The 18,277-nt window shown below is 47.4% G+C and overlaps 2 protein-coding genes across 3 annotated transcripts in view; one reads left to right on the top strand and one right to left on the bottom strand.

Moving 5' to 3' along the window:
- Positions 1-16,050, bottom strand: part of LOC119390816 (SEC14-like protein 2) — an 80,169-nt gene extending 64,119 nt beyond the window's left edge. Inside the window, exons 1-2 of the mRNA XM_037658522.2 lie at positions 16,029-16,050; positions 15,895-15,957 (exon numbers count right to left, since the gene is read on the bottom strand). Of these exons, the coding sequence (XP_037514450.1) occupies positions 15,895-15,957; positions 16,029-16,040 (75 nt within the window). The 5' untranslated portion in view covers positions 16,041-16,050. The remainder of the gene's footprint in view (positions 1-15,894; positions 15,958-16,028) is intronic.
- Positions 1-18,277, top strand: part of LOC119390824 (nascent polypeptide-associated complex subunit alpha, muscle-specific form) — a 671,315-nt gene that overhangs the window by 409,036 nt on the left and 244,002 nt on the right. The gene's annotated exons all lie outside the window — the stretch shown is intronic.

Below are 18,277 nucleotides of genomic sequence, written 5' to 3'. Positions count from 1 at the left end.
CGTCAACAGAGGAATTTGAGGGCAGGTCGTACCAGCAGCGTCACCTCCAGGAGCTGCACCCGTTAGTTTCCCGAAGGAAAGCGTCGGGTGTAGGACGGGGACGAGGAACGACGTGGCGGAGGGGACTGGGAAAATCTACGTCGTGGGGAAGGCGAGCGGCTGTACTGGGCGGTGGTCGTAGTGGTCGGGACGTAATTTGCTGAGTCGTCGCGGCGTGGCGGTACTTGGTTAGAAGTACGGGCTGATGAGTGGAAGTTGTTGAAGCTTGTCCGCGATGGAGAGGTCCAAGTGCTTCGGCAATGACGCGAAATGTGTCCCACTCGTTCGCATCGAAAGCAAATGGGCCTGTCGTCAGGCGTACTCCACGCATTTGGGTCATGGTTACTCGGAGCAGGGCGGCGGTAGTAGGCGGAGGGGGGGCTCAAGGTAGGCGGAGTGACCACGTCGGGACGGTGCACAGAGCAGATCGTCTGAAGGCCCGCGTTTGCCAGTTCTTGGCGCACAACCGTCTGTATGAGGGATATGGTCGGCTGAGGATCACTGGGTGCCAGGGCTCTCAAGGGTGCGGGCGATATAGCTTCAATTTCGCGTCGAACGATTCTGGCAATGTCACCGGACAGGGGGGTGGGTTGGGTCTCTATACGAAGGTCCTCACACGTTGATGTCGCAGCAGTGTTAGGAAGACGGGCGAAGTGGTGGGCAAGTGCGACGGCTTTTAGCCTCTTCGAAGTGTCGGCACTCAGTGATGACATCTTGGACGGTCGAACAGCCTCTGAACACAAGGAGGTTAAATGCATCGTCCGCGATGCCTTTGAGCACGTGCGCTACCTTGTCAGCTTCTGCCATGTTGGCATCAACCTTACGGCAAAAGGTCAAGACATCCTGAATATACGCCAGGTACGACTCCGTGGACGTCTGGACACGCATACCAAGTTCTCTCTTGGCGGCTCGCCTGCAGCCGGCAGATTGGCCAAACACCTCGCGTAACTTGGTCTTACATACGCTCCAGCTTGTGAGCTCTTCCACGTTGTTGTTGAACCATGCCTTGGCGGTTCCTTTCAAGTAAAATATAAGGTTTGCCAGCATCAAGGTTGGGTCCCACCTGTGATATTTACTTCTTGATCGACAACGTTCACAGGTATGAACAGCCGTACCAGTGCAAACTGGGTGGGCGGTAAGCAGCAGGGGCGTAGCCAAGGGGGGGGGGGGTTGGGGGGGGGGTTCAACCCCCCCCGAAATTTTTCAGTTTTGCTTGCGCGTATATACACGCACACATACAAACGCACGCACGAACATACATAAAGTATGGTTGAACCCCCCCCCGAAAAAAATTTCTGGCTACGCCCCTGGTAAGCAGTCGTTCAACTTTGGCCGGGTGGCTGAATTGGGTGATAGACAGACAGACAGACAGACAGACAAACAGAGAGACAGACAGACCAAAATTTCTGCGTTTAAGTTCCCCGAGAAAGACTATCGTCTTTAATATTGCTCTTCCGCTACTTGTTCGTTGACCCGTACACGACACAGCGATGGCCAGATGATTTGCTTCCATTTCGTCTTCCATGATAGCAGTAACACGTAGCCAGAGATTATTTCCGGGGGTGGGGGGAGGGGGATCCAACATTACCTTACGTATGCGTGCGTCAGTATGTGTGCGTGTATATACAGACGTGCAAAATTGAAAAATTTCGGGGGGGGGGGGGGAGAACTGACCCTTTCCCCCCCGGCTTCGCCCCTGCATGATGTCACTTCGTATCAGAGACAAACGCATATCACACTCACACAAATGCGAACCGAAGCGACACAAACACAGCAATGGCACAACCCAAAGCACAATGGCAACACTAAGAGCATACCCTCGACCGCTGCAGTGCACTGGTTCCAGGATGCTTCTGTGAAAAGGTTTATATATACCGCTTACTGTGTTTATTGTATGCAGCGCGAGCGATATATGTTCAGTGTTGTTCTGTGGTGTCCCTACTTAAATGTTCCGTATGCCATTCCAATAATTCCATATGTTTGCATACGGAATCCATATGTTTTTCGTATATTTTCCATATGCTTTCCATATATTCATAATTGAAAATTTTGTTGAAGCGCACTAAAAAACAGACGGACAGAAGAGACTGACAAGGACAGCGCTTGCTCTCACAACTGAAGTTTTATTGATCAGAAAAAGGTATTTAAAGCGGTTACATGGCTCATCGCGCATGTGCAACAGAACAGGGTGCAAGAGAAACCACTCGTATCGGGATTACATAATAGTCGCTGTTATTTGTCATTTAGTATTTTGCAAAAACTAAGTGTCGAGATACGCGTATTCTTTATCGTGCAGAACAATCGTAGCTTGGCTAACACAATCAAGTCCCCTCTTTCGGATGTGGCAAGATTCCACTATCTCACGTGTTAGCTGATCCTTGTGCCGAAATATTATTTCTGTTTCTTTAAACACGGGGTAACATCCGCAGTTTCTACAGTGATCTGCAAGATGAGAGTTGCCTGATGCCTTAACAGATGCGTGGTGTTCTCTAAGGCGGTCGTTCACGCATCTTCCCGACTGGCCTATGTAGACTTTTCCACAAGAAAAAGGTGTCATATATACCACTCCCATTACGCACTTCACGAACATGTTTCTGTGTTTTACGGAGCAAGCTTTCGAATCTATGGGCTTATTAACGCGTGGACACAAGCTTGCTAGTTTGGTTTTTGCCGAAAACTTCACGTCTACGCTGTATCTATTTCCAACGTGCTTTAGGTTGTGTGCCAACTTGTGTACGTATGGAATGACAGCCATTTTCCCTCGCTTATTTGTCTCCGAACTGGATCTTTGTTTTTTGCCCTTTATCTCTCTGGCTAGGACCGTGCACACTTAGAAAATTAACTGTTTCGGGTAACCTGCTTTTTGGAATTTTTCCACCTGACTCTTGAAACTTTCACTGATTAGGTGCCCACACGATTTCTGCAAAGCTGACATAATACCAGATTTCACTATCCCCCTCTTTACCAACTTTGAGTGCCCAGACGCGTAATCTAGTACTGGCTTAGCGCTTCTTGGTTGGTAACACCAGCAGATGTGTTCCCCACCAAGTTTCAATTTTAAATCCAAGAATTGCAACTCTTTATTTTTAGGCTGCTTGGTAGTGAACTCAAGGCCCATGCTACTTTCCTTAAACACCTTTAACACGTTCACTACTTCTCGGGAAGGATCAATGCCATGTGTGAATATTAGGAAGTCATCCACATACCTGAAGATATGTTTAACAATTCCAGAAATGTGCTGCTCAATTCCTTTGTCAAATTTACTCAAAAATATTTCGCTAAGGATAGGCGCTACAGATGAGCCTATACATATTCCAGAGCGCTGGATGAAAGACCTACTTTCCCATGAAACAAAGGTAGACCTTAAATAAAACGACAGCAGCTCCAGGAATGATGCTACGTTGACACGGGATTTTTCGCAAAAATTCAATTTCGTCATTTTGGATAGTAATGCAGTCCTTTACGGTCACCATCATTTTATCGTGAGGTATGGAGTAGAACAATTCCTGAATGTCAATGCTGAAGGCATAACTACGACATGGATTACATTCTGAAAAAAAAAAACTTTGCCAATTGCATTGAATTTTTTAGACGATAAGGATCATCCACAGTAAGGCCTTCCAAGTTCCTCTGCAAATAACTGGACACCACTTTTTGCCAGGTATCCCGCTCAGAAACAATAGCCCTAAACGGTAAGTCAGGCTTGTGTGTCTTGATTGAAAAGAACACCTCCAACTCCAGTTTTTTCGCCCTTTTCACCTGAGATGGCAGATCATGTAAACACATATCATTTAGGACAGCCTGCGCTGTTTTCACGACATTCTTGCCTTCTTCCCGGGATGGTACAAAATTCTTTTTCATCGCTGAAGCACCCTTTTCACAAAATGCCCCTCTGTCAAGAATTACAAAAAAGCCTTCTTTGTCAGCCACAGCTAAGCGCAAATCATTCTGAACCAGAAATTCACAGACGGGTTTTAGTTTATCTTGGGTCTTAAGAACGTCTCTAGTTGAAGCAATAACGTGTCAAAATGGAATTAAGCGCATTTTGCACGGAACAGAATGAGAATGGAACTACATCTTTTTCTGAAAATAAAGCACGTTCTCGCCCACGCTCTGTTTTTCAAACTTCAAACATTAGTAAGTCAAAGTCTCGAATTCAACAATAAAGCAGTATTTTAAAATGGCTTGGCTGATTACAAGCACGGCACGTTTACAAGCAACGCGCCTACTACACTTCTATCATTATATAGACTGTGTTGCTCCGAAGTTTGTCTGTACACTCTAAGAAAAAAACCGGCTGAAGGGGGCGTAAAGTCAGCTTTAGTCCTCAAATCGTGTCGATAGTCCGCGAGGGGACCAACTGTCGCGAAGTGCGTGTCGTGTGGAAATTCGGAGGACTAGACATGCCTCGGAAAAGACTAATGGGGGGACGAACGGTTGCATTTACTCCCGCGGGTAGAGGTTGAAGGGAAGACGTTTTTTCTGTGGCCTTTGTTTGCAGAAAGGCTCAGCATCGAACGCGAGACAGTCACCGTAGATCCCACAAATGCCTCTTTCAAAGGTCATGAGTTTAGCTCTCGGCCAGGTGCGCCCTATTGTTCCGAAGCCCTCCTTTCTAATCCTTCGAGGTGCGGGTTGCAGGCGGCGGTGACCTGAGGGGTGAGGAATTTGGCGAACGCATGTTCCAAATGCCCACTGCACAGATGACAACAAAGCATCGGCGCGTCGCCCGGGTTACTGCTGCGATCAAGAAAATAACGCGAGAAAAGATTAATTTAATTTGTAGGGTGTTAATATTGCGTCATCAATCATGAGGACTTGAAACTTAGTTCACCAATAAGCTTCCCAATATTCACTGGCGGTGACAATCGTGTAAATCTGACGGACGTTTCAGCGCTTATGTTGGGTATCCTTCCGCGCCGCACTCTTTCCTCTTCAGTATCGCTCGCCGGAGTGTCGAGTGCGGGTCGTATTTGTCACTTGTGATCTATCTTGCTCTTGTTTCGGGGTCAGCGAGTGCCGCTATTTACGCAGACTATCAACGCAGCTGTGAAGAACATACCTAGCTGCATGTGCCGCCATTGTGGACGCGTATGCGCGTTTGTTTCTGTGTACCGGCTGTTTATTGGACCCAGCATCGTAACTTTCCTGCGGAAAAATGGACACCTCAGCTAACATGCAAGACTCCATCGCAGCTTCCTTTCTGCAATGCTTCAGAGATGGACGCCATCACATCGAGGTGTGATGAACAATTTCTGGATTTACTGGCTCTGCAAACAACGTCCCTCTGCTAATTTTGAAGGTGAGTTTGTTATTTTCATTGCTTTGGTACATTGTATTATAAATATTATGAAGATAAAAAAGCATTGTGCGTCGCATGTTTTTGAGCATGCGACTTTGCAATTATTGGGGCTTACGTGATTAAGTCGTTCCCTTCTAGCTGCTTTATTTTGTAACAAAATTTTCTTTTTTGTATTTCTTCCAGGTAGGACTCGCCCTAGTAATTCGGGAACAGGCCCTACACCAACTAAATGATGGCATTCGTTCCTTTTTGGTGTTTTCCTAAAAATAAAGATTGATGTTAATAAATCGTGTTTTCCTTTCTTCCTTGATTACTTGATAGAACACTGTAGGTTGTCTGCAACTTACACAATCAAGAAATCAAAACCGTGTGTAACCTGAATCACTGTGCATGTGTGTGTGTGTTTGGTGTCATTCATGTGACTTGTGTTCCCGTGTTGTGGTTTGCCACTTCTCACGAAGTTTTTACCTTGTTCATAGGATTCGAAGTGTTTTAAAGGATTGAAAGATCAGGGCACGCAACTAACTATTCTCGCTAGGGCAAGTCTTGAAGCCGGTGTACACAATTTCTCTTAAGTTCGGCAAAGTGAATTCGAATGATCAGCATTATTGCTTTCAAGCGCTCACTGAATGCATTAATAGCAGTTAATACATATAAGTTGGGTACCACTTCTAAAGCACTATTTAATTGGCATGTTTTCGTGAAATGTCCGTTTCTAAAAGCGCAGGAACTTCGCCACCATTTTTTACAATTGGGAAGAGCGATTTGCTCTCCCAAGGATCATTTCTGAGGATCAACCAATACTCCTTAAAGGAGCAACATTTGCTCCTTCAGGGACCATTTCCAAAAACCGACTGTTAGTCCTTGCAAGAGTAGCATTTGCTCCTTCAGGGACCATTTCCGAAAATCAACTGTTACTCCTTACAGGAGCAACCGTTAGTCCTCTTGCAGTTAATCCTTCAAGGACTAACTGTTTATCCCCTTGCAGTTCATCCCCAAAAGGACTATTGGTTGCGGCGAATCAGTTGATCCCCAAAAGGACTAACCTCCCTACCCCTTTTAGTCCTTTTTTCTTAGAGTGTATTCTTCTCGTAAACGCGGTTCTATGCCGTTCGTATCAGTCGTGCGGAACTACGGCGGCGGAAGACATTGCATACATGCGCACAGGCGAATGTAGAAAGTTCTCCTCACCCCATCCATGCTTGCTAGGCGCACTTGACAAGCGTGAGTGCTGACGAGCAGTGTGGCCTAGTGTTCCGTATTCGATGCAAAGGCACAAGATGCGTCAGCGGAGCAGTGTTCCAACTAATACCGGCAGATCTAGAGCGTTTTGTTCCCCCTTAACGAAATCTTAGTTTTCTCCTTATTCAAGACCGCTCCCGACACGTGGCAAAATTGCTTATTCCTCTTGAACACTACTTTTGTCATAATAAAAATACGCTATGTCGTCATTTTAGCACTAATACATTTAAGCCTAAACAATATTGAAACATCACCATTAGTTCAAACATGCTGACCATGCAATTACTATAGGTAGCGGGAAAACTGCCCCTATTGGAATTATTGGTTGATTGTACTGCACGAGATATGTCAGCAAGCTACTATCCCTCGACTTTGGTAACGTGTTTTGCATACTTTGGCAGTTTTTAATGCATCTGATGACATCAGCTTTATGGGGCGTTCATTCTTAACTCATTAAAACTATCAAGGTGCCTCTCCTACGTCGAGAAAAGAGAGAGAGAAAGCTTTTATTTGTGAAGGCCTCAAGGATTATCCTCGTTGGGTGGAGCCCTTAGTTCAGGGCCCCATTGGCTCGCGCCACACCACGTGCCCGCTGGATCAGCCGACGCTGCTCCTGCGGCTCTGAGCTGGTCTGCGCAGTCTCCCAGGAGGATTGTGAGGGTGATGGAATAGGGCGGCAGCCCGGTGGTTGTGGACATTCCCAGGTGCAGTGAAACACCGTGGGCTTCGCTCCACAATAGGGGCAGTATGAGGGATATTGTGGGGGGTGGAAGAGATGAAGGATGTAAAGGCAGGGGAATGAATTTGTCTGAAGCTGCCGCGAGGCAACAGCGTCTTCTCGGTTGAGTGAGGAATTACAGGAGTGGTATTGAACTGCCCGGCTATTCCCGGAGTGGGAATGGGCTAAGTTTTTTCATTCCAAGGAATTGAAAGGAATGAAATCGCGGCAAGTTCTAATTCCCTGGAATGTAATGGGAGTGGAATGGAGGCGCCCATTCCGCAACACTGCTTCATACATTCTCAGTTAGCATGTTCACTGTTAGACTGTTGAAAACGCAAGGTACTTTACTTTTTTTTCTTTAACAGCGAAGCTGTTAGTCAAACAGACGGCAGTGGTGTTGCAACAAACTCGCCGCGCCGTCGCCTAGCAATCACCAAACACAGCACGCGCTCTGCGACGGAGACCGCCGCGCATAGCGGCCGATGGAGACACCGCGCATAGCGTCCCACGGCAGTTTAACGCCATGGGACGCAAAGAACACAGTTGGCGTGACGTCATGCAAAGCCGTGCTCAGCTATGGAGACGCCGCGCATAGCGTCCCAAGCCAGTTTATATACATCGGCACAAAGAGAGGGAGAAAATAGAAAGAAAGAGGAAGGAAGCATCGCGACCAAATACCACACCACCTGGCCAAGCCACGCATGCGCGGTAGCTAAGCGACGCCCATCGACGAAGATATCCCGTGCAACCTCCGCTCTACAGTGCATACCCAGGCAGCACGCCGGCATTGGACCGATCTCGGCCCAACTTCGGCAAATGTCGGCAGCAATATTGGCCCCAGGTCGGCAAATCACGCTCGCGCTACTTTCACTCACCCGATGTCTGCTAGCCAGCGTTGGGCCATTCTGGGACTGCCGGTGTTGGGCCGATGTAGGCTACCTAGCATCGGTCCGAGACGGGCTTTCCGTTATTCAGCTGATGATGTCAAGTCGTCATTGGGCCTATACAATCTAGCCGATGCTGCCGTGGTGTCTGCCCCGCCGACGTCGGGAAGCCACCGGTGTGACCGTTTGCACCCGCTATTATGGTGTTTTAGCAGTGGTGGTTTACCGTGGGGTAAGTACGGTAATACTGTTCCGTCGTGGTCTGCACGTAGCTCGTTTAGATACGTATATTAACTTTATTAGAAAGGCCGATACACGTGTTATCATGTAAAGCGGCTGCGTGCCGACCATGGCATTTCGGTATTACTGTATAGTTACTGCACTGTAAGTCAGCAGTGCGCTAAAATAGCCTATATGCGGCCCAACGGCGTTCATCGACTACCATTGGTGCCGTATTCGGAAAATACTTCGTAATTAGAACGACAGCTCCACTGGGGTCTTAGTGTGCAATTGAGACCCAAAATTCTGTGGAACCGTGCAAGGCCAGGAAGGAAAGTCAATATTGACTCCAACACCATTAAAACGATGAAAGGGCTGCTGCACCAACAACGCATGCGTCTGAATGAAGGAGCAACACATTTGCAGGGTCATAAACGAAAATATATTTACACATATGAACCCACCCCCAGAGTTCCGGAATAATTATGCCATAAAGAAATACCTAAACATCTGTAGATACTGTAGCCAATATCTAAAACGATCCCACAGCCACCGTACTCCTGAAGAAGGGCAGGAAAATCGTGATCGTGAATGGAGCTAGGCGATGAGTTACAATCTATTTAATGTTATTCACTGCACATTTACAATAAATATTTAAAGAACTAGAACGGGACAAAATAGGAATAAGGATTAACGGAGACTATCTTAACTACTTTCGTTTTGCGGTCGATATCGCGCTTGTCAGCACTGACGGTTACGAATCACGAAAAAAATAAAATAGTCGGGATGTAAACGAACGAAGCGTTGAAGTAGGATTAACGATGGACCCGATGAAAACAGAGATAATGTTAGGCGGCCCGGCAAAAAAGCGAGATTAAGAGTGGCAACTAGACTAAAAGAGTAGGTATACGCCTGGGCTAATTCTTAGCAGAGCGGCCTCTGCCCCACCTTCGATATTTTTAAAATTCATCAAACAATAAGGTTGGGTTGGTTCTCATTCTTTAGGCATTCGCAACACATAACTGGCATAAATTACCGCTGTCCTTTAAGCGGAAATCACAATTTTTTGATTGATAACTTACGGGTCAGAAACATAAGTAAACTATTGCACGCGACCTGAAAAGCGTTGCGAGTGGTACCACAAGATCCCATGAACTCTACATCTAAACAATGCAGACACGCGCGTACGCACTGGTAATATCAAGGTAAGATTGTAACGGAGAGGAATCCCGCATGAAAACCTCTCACGTGTGCCCGTTGGATCGTTAAGAACACGAGAGAATAAAAAAATGCAAGCGCACCTTAGTAACAGAATACACACAAAAAGATGGTCAATAGCAAATGGGCGATTAGGAGAGAAAGAAAACCTGATGAGACGAAAGAGCAGTCAACATGTATACCCGGCGACAACTTATCTTGGCATTGGAGCGAAGGCTACGGAGGCGGGGCATCTTGCAGCCATCTTGCAAGTATCTTGCAGTATCTTGCATCTTGCAGCCAATTTCAGTTCAAGTTTCCGTTTCGCTTGCTCGCATCGCTAGAGCGTTTAGCACCACGTCTACATGCAGAATGGGAACATCAGTGTGCGTAGATGCATCTACCTACTGTACTGTATATTGTCACAGGGTTGTTACGTTGACGAAGGCAGCAGTGGGTGTGTCGAAGATGAAACTCTTTATTTGGCCAGACTTGTGGGCGGGAAACGAGTCAGTCAGAGCGTTGTCCGTCAATAATTCTGACAAGTCGTAAAGCGTGTCGGCTTTTATACATGTTCTATCGAATGTTCCAGTGTTATCGCTGGTGGCCACGTAATCTCTGACTATTCGCGTACCGCGCGCAATGTTAACAGAAACATCTAAAACTATCGTGGCGCTTCTGGAACATCGCATCGCGGTCTGCGCGGAACATTCCAAACAGTCTTTGCGGGTGAAGCCCGAAGACAACAAAATAAGACACATGGGAATATGATGAACGCCACCAAGCGCACACCGCAACCTGAATACGGCGTTTGCTCGATTGTAACGCGATCACGATTGTAACGCGAGGGGCGACTTTAGAAGCAAAAATTTGGAGAAAAAGCTCGCATTGTATTCGAATAAATACGGAATGCAAGTACCATGATGCCGCTGAATTGGGTTTAGATTTAAAGAGAGCTCACGTTTAATTAAAAAGAGACTGACGCAGATTATTTTATCAAGCTTCGCTGGTCACACACCTTCACAGAGCGTAGCTTCTCGGCCGTAGGTATTTCATTGCGCATGAAGTAGCTGTGCACTTTGCGCCGCAATGCTGCCAACGCAAACGTGTAATAGCGCAGCAGCCGCGTCTTGCCGGTGATGCGCTTCTTAGTTTGGCCCGAGAAATTCAATTTCTTGCGCTTTCGGGAGGCAAGTGGGGCCCGCAGAGCTTCAGCCTTGATACGCTTAACTGTTCGCTCACTTACTCCGGTGAGCTCGTCGACAGTCCGGCACACTGCATTTGCAGACAAGTCACGCTGACGGCGCCTCACTCCAGCTGTGACATTGCAGATAACTTGCGTGGTCTGGTTTGATAGCCACTTTCTGTCACATTCAGAGTACAGCTTCTTCGGAGAACGAAACGGCGAGTTTGCGGCCGCACACGGTTCAGGCCAACGGTTCAGGCGGCATCGCGGACGCCATGTTTACTGAGACTCTGAGAGAGCAGGCGTGAGGAAAATGTGGTGCAGGCGTGATGAAAACGTGGTGCTGTCCAAGAAATAAAAAAGACAGAAACAAACTTGGAGTTTACAATAACATTTTTTTCACGAATGGCTTCCCATACTCGTTCTCTTTTTATACTGAAGAAATCTTTATTTATTCGAGCTAGGTAACTTTTCGAATTAGAAAATAAATATAGGTACTATTTCTTGGCGCGCGCGCATGCAGGCACTTTGGCTCTGTAGCTTCCACAGTGGTGCCAAGAAAAGTTGTCGCCGAGTACAGCTGTATATGATGCGAGCGAGTACAATATGGAAGCACAGGGCCACTGATTGCTCGCTCCGGTGATCTCTGCCGACGACAGTGCAGGAATTCTACAGCGTATCTGTCTCGAACACGATCTTGACTTTCCGCCACACATGTGCACACACCGACATTCATGAAAAATTCTGCTGGCCGGAGCGAAAAAACCTGCTCCCGCTACAACGATTATCCCTCCGTCGGGACGGCCACCCTACCCTGCCTGGTCAAGCGAGTTTCGCGACAATGACGCTGATCGAGGGGGGGGGGGGGAGGTTAGAGGTTCAAGAAGACGAAAGAAATGCTAATTCTCCCTTCTTCGAGCACGGCTCAGCCTCCGACAAGTGTATGCGTTCAGTCGATGCAAGCTATTCATTCGGCGATACTTCGCGCCCCGATTCATACGTTGCATGTATTGTATCGTGCATTAGCACGATACAATACATGCTCTTTCTCATTTGAGCTAGTACACCAAATCATGTGGCGGCTTTCTGCTCCTTAGGCGACAAACATTCAAGCGCCTAATGTAGGACAGTCGACGTCTGATTGATACACCGAAAAAATGGATGGAATTTCTGTAATGCCTATCTAGATCGGATCAATTATCAGGCCTAACGCAGACGGGCCGCTAAAAGGGCTGAATATTCCCGGCAAAGACTGTGACAGAGCTCTGCACTGCTTGAAGGACGGCAAAATGAGCCGAATATTAGCCGCTGAAAGCCAACTGCTCAGCCAACGTCAGCTGTAGAACGGCAAAAGTGGTCCAATATTAGCCGATAACAGCCAACGACTCAGCCGACATAGGCTGAAGAACGGCAAAACCGGCTTAATATTTACGGATGAACGCCATTTTCTCAGCCGACATCGGCGGGATGGCGGCAAACCAGGAACAATATTTCCGATCAAAACGCAATATCGGATAAAGGGCTTCCCGAGTTTTTTTACCGTTAGTGCTAGCAGCAAGATTATTCTTCTCTTGGAGGGAATTCACGCATTCTAGCCCAAACAGCATTGCAAAATTCGGTGAGGGAGTAGCATAACTCCTGCAGACAGTGTATGCACTCCATTTCAGAACAGTGACCACTCTGGCGAGGGAGCTTGCTCACTCTCGTTCAGGCAGAGTACCATTACTCTGTCGAGAGAGTTCCTAGCACTCCTGAAAAGGGAGGGAAATATGGGACAAGCGTTTACTCCCACGAAGGGAGTCAGCACTCTCTTACCGCTGTGAGTGCTAGGGACGAAGAACTATGCGGGCGGCATAAACCCGGTTGTTCAGGACTTGTTTATTGGCGTTCGCTGCACCAGCAAATCTTTCTTATTTTTGGATTGAGATCTGATCGAAGCGAAGAGGCGCCAAGTTCATTTCTATAATCAAAGATATCTGGAACCCGAAGACAGAAAGAGGTGTGTAATAAATTAAGGTTACTGCAATCGTTATAAGGTGCGATAAAATCTTTGAGATACAAAGCCTGAGTACCTTCATCGGTGTGCCGCTGCAATCGCAGCAAGTGTAATATGCAGGTGGCGCTTGTGCGTGGTTACACATAGAGTCACTATATATGCTACCTTTAGGTAGCAGAGCAGCGCATAGGTCCGGCTAGCAGCCACAGCTATGCGGGGAAGTCGCGCTCCATTTTTGCAGGCGACATGCCTACCGCGTTGCCGATAAACATGTCTGGCGTGTCGAAGGCCAGCGATAAACATTGGCTGTTGATGACTAGTGTTCATTGAGTGAGCTACAGCGGCGGCGTCGAGAAATAAAAAAAAAAATGCCCTAGCGTCAGCTTCTCCGCAATGCATGGTTGCTAGCGGCGTTTGGAAAACAGATGCGCAACTCTGCTACCTAAAGGTAGCATATACAGTTACTCTAGTTACACAATGTGCAGCCGGCTTCTCGGCTGCCCTACTGCCGGACGCATTTCGTGCACAGCACGTCTTCACAGAGGCGCAACCTTCGCGTGAAAACCGCCCTTGCGGGAATGTCCGCGTTGAGAGAGCTAGAAACGACAATCGTATCTCGCAACGCTCCAGTGGTTGCGGCTGTATTTCCGAACACCTGTATCGGCGCTTTCGTCACTGCGTTCAGTTATTCATTCTTAGCACGCTTAGCGCACACATACGTAGCCGCCACACACAATGTGGCCAATAATTGTGGGATGCCGAGGGAGGTAATGAACAAAATTTATTATCAAGATACCAAAACATCCATCCAGCTGGTTGACTTGCATCAATGAAGGAAGTCTTGAGAAAGAGAAATTGACAGCCACCCCTTTGTAGCACGAAGCCCCAAGGAAATCTATACAGATTTCTGTATGGATTTCGCGCCCTCGCGCGCGCGCGCGCGCACACACACACACACACACACACACACACACACACACACACACACACACACACACACACACACACACACACACACACACACACACACACACACACACACACACACACACAAACGCGCGCGCGCGGGCCAAGATTTATGAAAAAAGAGGAACGGTATCAAAAGAAAAAGAGCTAGTACACGCAGTGAACTCTCAGTTGTACGAGCGTCCGTTTAGCGAATAACTGAGAATAACAAACTTTTAGAAAATCCCCGCTGGCTCTGCTATGCATTCAGCGCCAAAAATGTGGCTGATACAAATTTCCGTACAGCGAAAAGCGAATGAGCAAAAACGCCACGCCTCTCATGGAGCGGTACGTCGCTGCCGACCCTGGCTCTCGCAGTAGCAATGTTGGTAAAATAGTGAGAGCCGCGAAGTTGCACGGCGTAGGGTTGCTGGTCCTCCAGCGACACGTGCCAACTACCGACACAGGGAAAACAGCTAAACGTGTGCCACGCCAAGCAGAGTTCTCCGGCGGTGGTGGTTTGACGCTTCTGCACGTGTTCAAAGTGTGTGTGTTATGTTGGGCAGTCCTTGACCGATCTTACATTTAATATTCGCTTCTGCCCACGCCACGTGGCCCGTAGCGCTTGCTGTAAATAGACTGTCAGTTGAGTCAGATGCCATTATATACATTTTCTTTAAGCCAAGAATTGGCGAGACATGCAAAACAGGTTTGCGCGAGTAGGGCAGTTCGTCGCTAGTGTACATTGAGGCTGGTTAATGTGACATTAAGGAAAACATAAAAGCATGCTGCCACGTGCCACGTTTGTATCTGTTAGTGACCTTTTGTGTGAGCAGCACCGTTTCCAACTCGTTTGTGAGGTCACGTCGCAAGAAGCGTTGAGAAAACACCGGTCCCGCTGTTGGTGCGTGCGCTGCGTGGTGTCCCAGCACATTCTACGTCTCGGATATCTATTCCGGACTGGCGAGAATGCTGGCATTCTTAGCGGCAGTGCTTTACCGCGCATGATGTTTTCGCCGCCGCCGAATAGTATTGCGAGGGGTTCGTATATGGTCACACGTTCGCCTAAAGGAAGGTTATTGATATCCCATGTCACCTCGGCTGTGTACCTACTGAACAAGAGCCTCACCTTAACGTTAGATTACATTGATTTCGATCAAATCGATTGCTGCAACATAGTTTCTAATTCATACCCCACCTTTTTTTTCTTTCTAAGGGATAGTTGGCGGCGAACATCTTTAGGGACCACCCACTGTAGCAGACATATTAATATGCTGTGCTGAATCACGCGCATACCTTTCTACTACGGCAAGTACGCCAACGGCACCAGCACCCAACTTTTTAAATGAAACCATAGTACGGCGCACTGTAACTAATTGCACTAATTATTGGGGTATACCCATAATCGAAGTGTGCTGCTACTATAAGGGACACATAAACTAGTATCCATAATAATGACCTGACTGCCTTTCCGTGCCAAACGTAGAAAACCATACGCTTGACCATTTCATTGCCCTTCGTTTTTGCGTTTTGGAATGTACCTGTAAAATAGTTTTTGTAAAACTCATTAAAAATTAATCAACGTCCAAGTGAAAGCTTCTTCGCTGTCGGTTGAATTCAAGGTTCCAAGTTTACTGTTGCGCTGAGATATTCACTGCAGGCTCTGCCGATGCGGTGTTTTCATTTTCTAAAGTGAATCGGATAAACTTGCGAAAACAGTGAGTATGATTCTGTTGCTACAACCAAAATTATCAACTGCCTATCTCATAAAATTCGGCTGTCGCCTAGGTCATTAAAAGTACCACGGGTCATCATCTCCGCCAGTGAGCTTCGGGCAATGGTGCGAAAGTCGCTGACAAACCCTCCCAAGAGATGTACTTGTGAGAATTTCTTCTTAAAGTCAGTGGACTCCATCTCCTTGACGCTCATCACTTGGTACGCTAATCCTGAATACGTCACGCTATTCTAAATGGTTTCCCCTTTAGTTAAACCTAGGATAACATGACGCACCCCTTCCTGTAATACGAAGCCGCCACGCTATAGAGGTAAAGCTCAGCGTCTTGGATTGTTATCGGCAACGCTGCATTCGTCGAGGCAGTTTCTGTTGACACAGTAGATTCCGTAGTAAAAACTCAGGATGAATGACATGCCACACGAACTCACCTTGGGCACTTGATACTCAGTCAGAAGGCTGTCCACGTTATGTTGCTGGCGCCATCTCAGGTGCTATTTTGAAATAAAAACACTCGCATGAGGCAGGAATTGCTTGGCCGTCAGTGCACGCTCATTTGACTCACCAGACGAAACATGTTCTCCGCCCGGGTCACGTCGAAATCACGTGCTGTGAATACGTAATACGCCAGGTAATGCATCGCACACGCAGCAAAGAGGGGTGCAATCGTGCAAGGTTGGGTTGCGTGATTCTGTGTATTGCTTTCCGCAAGCAATCAATATTTAAAGAAGCACCAAACGGAAGCGCCAAGTGAGTTTTTCAGAACAAAAAGAGGGCACTCCTTGGAAACGTAGCGTTTTCTTCATTTTTTGCTATAAGATGTCACTAAAGGAGAGGACCAAACATGTATTTTCTTTGAACGCTACGCATAAAACAATGCGTGGGTATGACCAATGCGAAAAAGTTTGCCACAATAAGGTCGTTGTGGCACAAGAAAATTCTTGGAGAATTTCTGGGTCATGTCTTCGGCTAGTTTTTCCCTATAATTTGTTCCATCTTGACCGATGAAAAATTAACTAGGCCGATGCATACGCGGTTTGAAGAGAGGAACCCACGTCTATATAAGCTATCCTAGTAGGACTTGCAGCCATTTGCACTGCAAGTTTGCTTTTCGTCAGTGAATAATTACGTGGCTGATAACTAGGTATAATGCTCTGAAAAGGAAGGTAAAGCTACGTTGCGCCAAAATGGCTACGTTACGACCCTGTCTGGGGACAAAAATTACAGCTTGGCTTCATGGCTACATTCTGGCTACATTGAGCGACTGTTCTGCCGCATTTATTAGCCATTTTTCTTAATATTTACAGATGAAATAGCTAGCAAGCCTAAAGAAAAACCACCGCGTACAAGCTATGCTGTCGTGTCGGCCTATGCGCATACATGTCCTCGATGCGCACTAGCCCGTGCGCATCGAGGCACCCAACGCGCGGCGCGACTGCAAATACCTCCATATGTAAGAAAACGCGTGGATATAGCACACTGCTGACGCCGGATGCTAGAGCTGAAGCACAGTGCCTGAAGGAGATATCTGGAACAATATGAAGCTGGACAGTTGTATCTTCGATCAGATTTCGCTACACTGTACACCATTTTGCACTCCTAAAGCCGTTTCAAGCAACCAAAACGCCCTTTTGCCTAACAAGAATTCGCAAAAATGGGGGTGCCCCAAATAGCTCAGCCCTCTGGTTCGCGTAAGGGCTGGCGTTCTGCCCAGAACACCCGTTAGTAGTTAAGGGTGTTATGAGACGTCGAAACACCTCTGGGCCGAGCCACAGAGTGGCAGCTGATAAACTCGGTAATTAAACAAGCGTTGGACATTACGCAGAGTTATACTGCAGCCTGGCGCCCTTAGTGCAAGCTGCGCAAGCTTTAAAAAAAATAACAGCATAGATACCATGACTTCCATAATACGCGTACTATTTAGTGACATTGTTCCTGCGACTAAATTCACACAACGCGCTGTAAACAGAGCTCGGAATTTAGGCGTTCGTACTATCATCACTGCAGACGTCTGCAGGATAACCGACGCCCCAGAGTGATGGCACGTCGTCACTTCGCACGCACTCTATTATGAACGTAAAGAAGCAAAATTTTCTATAAGGTAACAACTCGCCTCGTAACCATCGCAGATAGTAGGCGTCCGTGTTCTCCGGGCCCCGGACATCCGATACGGCGTCACGGAACTGCGCAAAGTTTGGGAGCGTTGTTTAGTTTCATTCTAAGCGTTGTTTAGTTTCTTTCTAGTAATCTTATACTGTTCAGTTTCACTGGTATATTCTGCGCAGCCACTTCTGCCATCAAGTTCATAGTAACGGCACTGGTTTAAAGCAGACGACTCTTAGTTTCTTGAAGCGTTAAAGGCAGGCTTCCACCAACTTAAGTGTTCTGACCTGCGCAATCACGTAATACCAATTTTCATTCGAACAAAAAAGAAGTTTACACTAGCCGTGTAAAGCTTAAGAAACAGCGAAGCTGGTCGATCTTATAGGGCCCAACGTGGCCTTCTTGGCTGATGCTAAGTGTTTCCTTGGAGAAGAGTAGAGTCGAACCACAGCCTGTCACAGATCTCGCAACAATGTCCAAACTACAGCGCCAGAAATTCGCGTGCAAACCTGGCTGTGGCGCCCCCGCTAGAAGCGCGGGCCTTTCGTCGCTCGTACTCGGCTGGTGCCACGCCGGGCAAGCTCGGCGCGGTGGCTACTCCTCGGCGCATGCGCGGCTAGGCGAGCTTATGCCCAGGTGGTGTGCAGCTGCGGCTTGGTTGTTTCTAGGCAACGGCGCGGTGAGGTTTCTTACGGGGAATAGCCGATTTTA

The sequence above is a fragment of the Rhipicephalus sanguineus genome, chromosome 1 (assembly GCF_013339695.2).
Source record: "Rhipicephalus sanguineus isolate Rsan-2018 chromosome 1, BIME_Rsan_1.4, whole genome shotgun sequence".
NCBI classification, from domain to species: Eukaryota; Metazoa; Arthropoda; class Arachnida; order Ixodida; family Ixodidae; genus Rhipicephalus; species Rhipicephalus sanguineus.
This window is presented reverse-complemented; position numbering and strand designations above follow the sequence as displayed.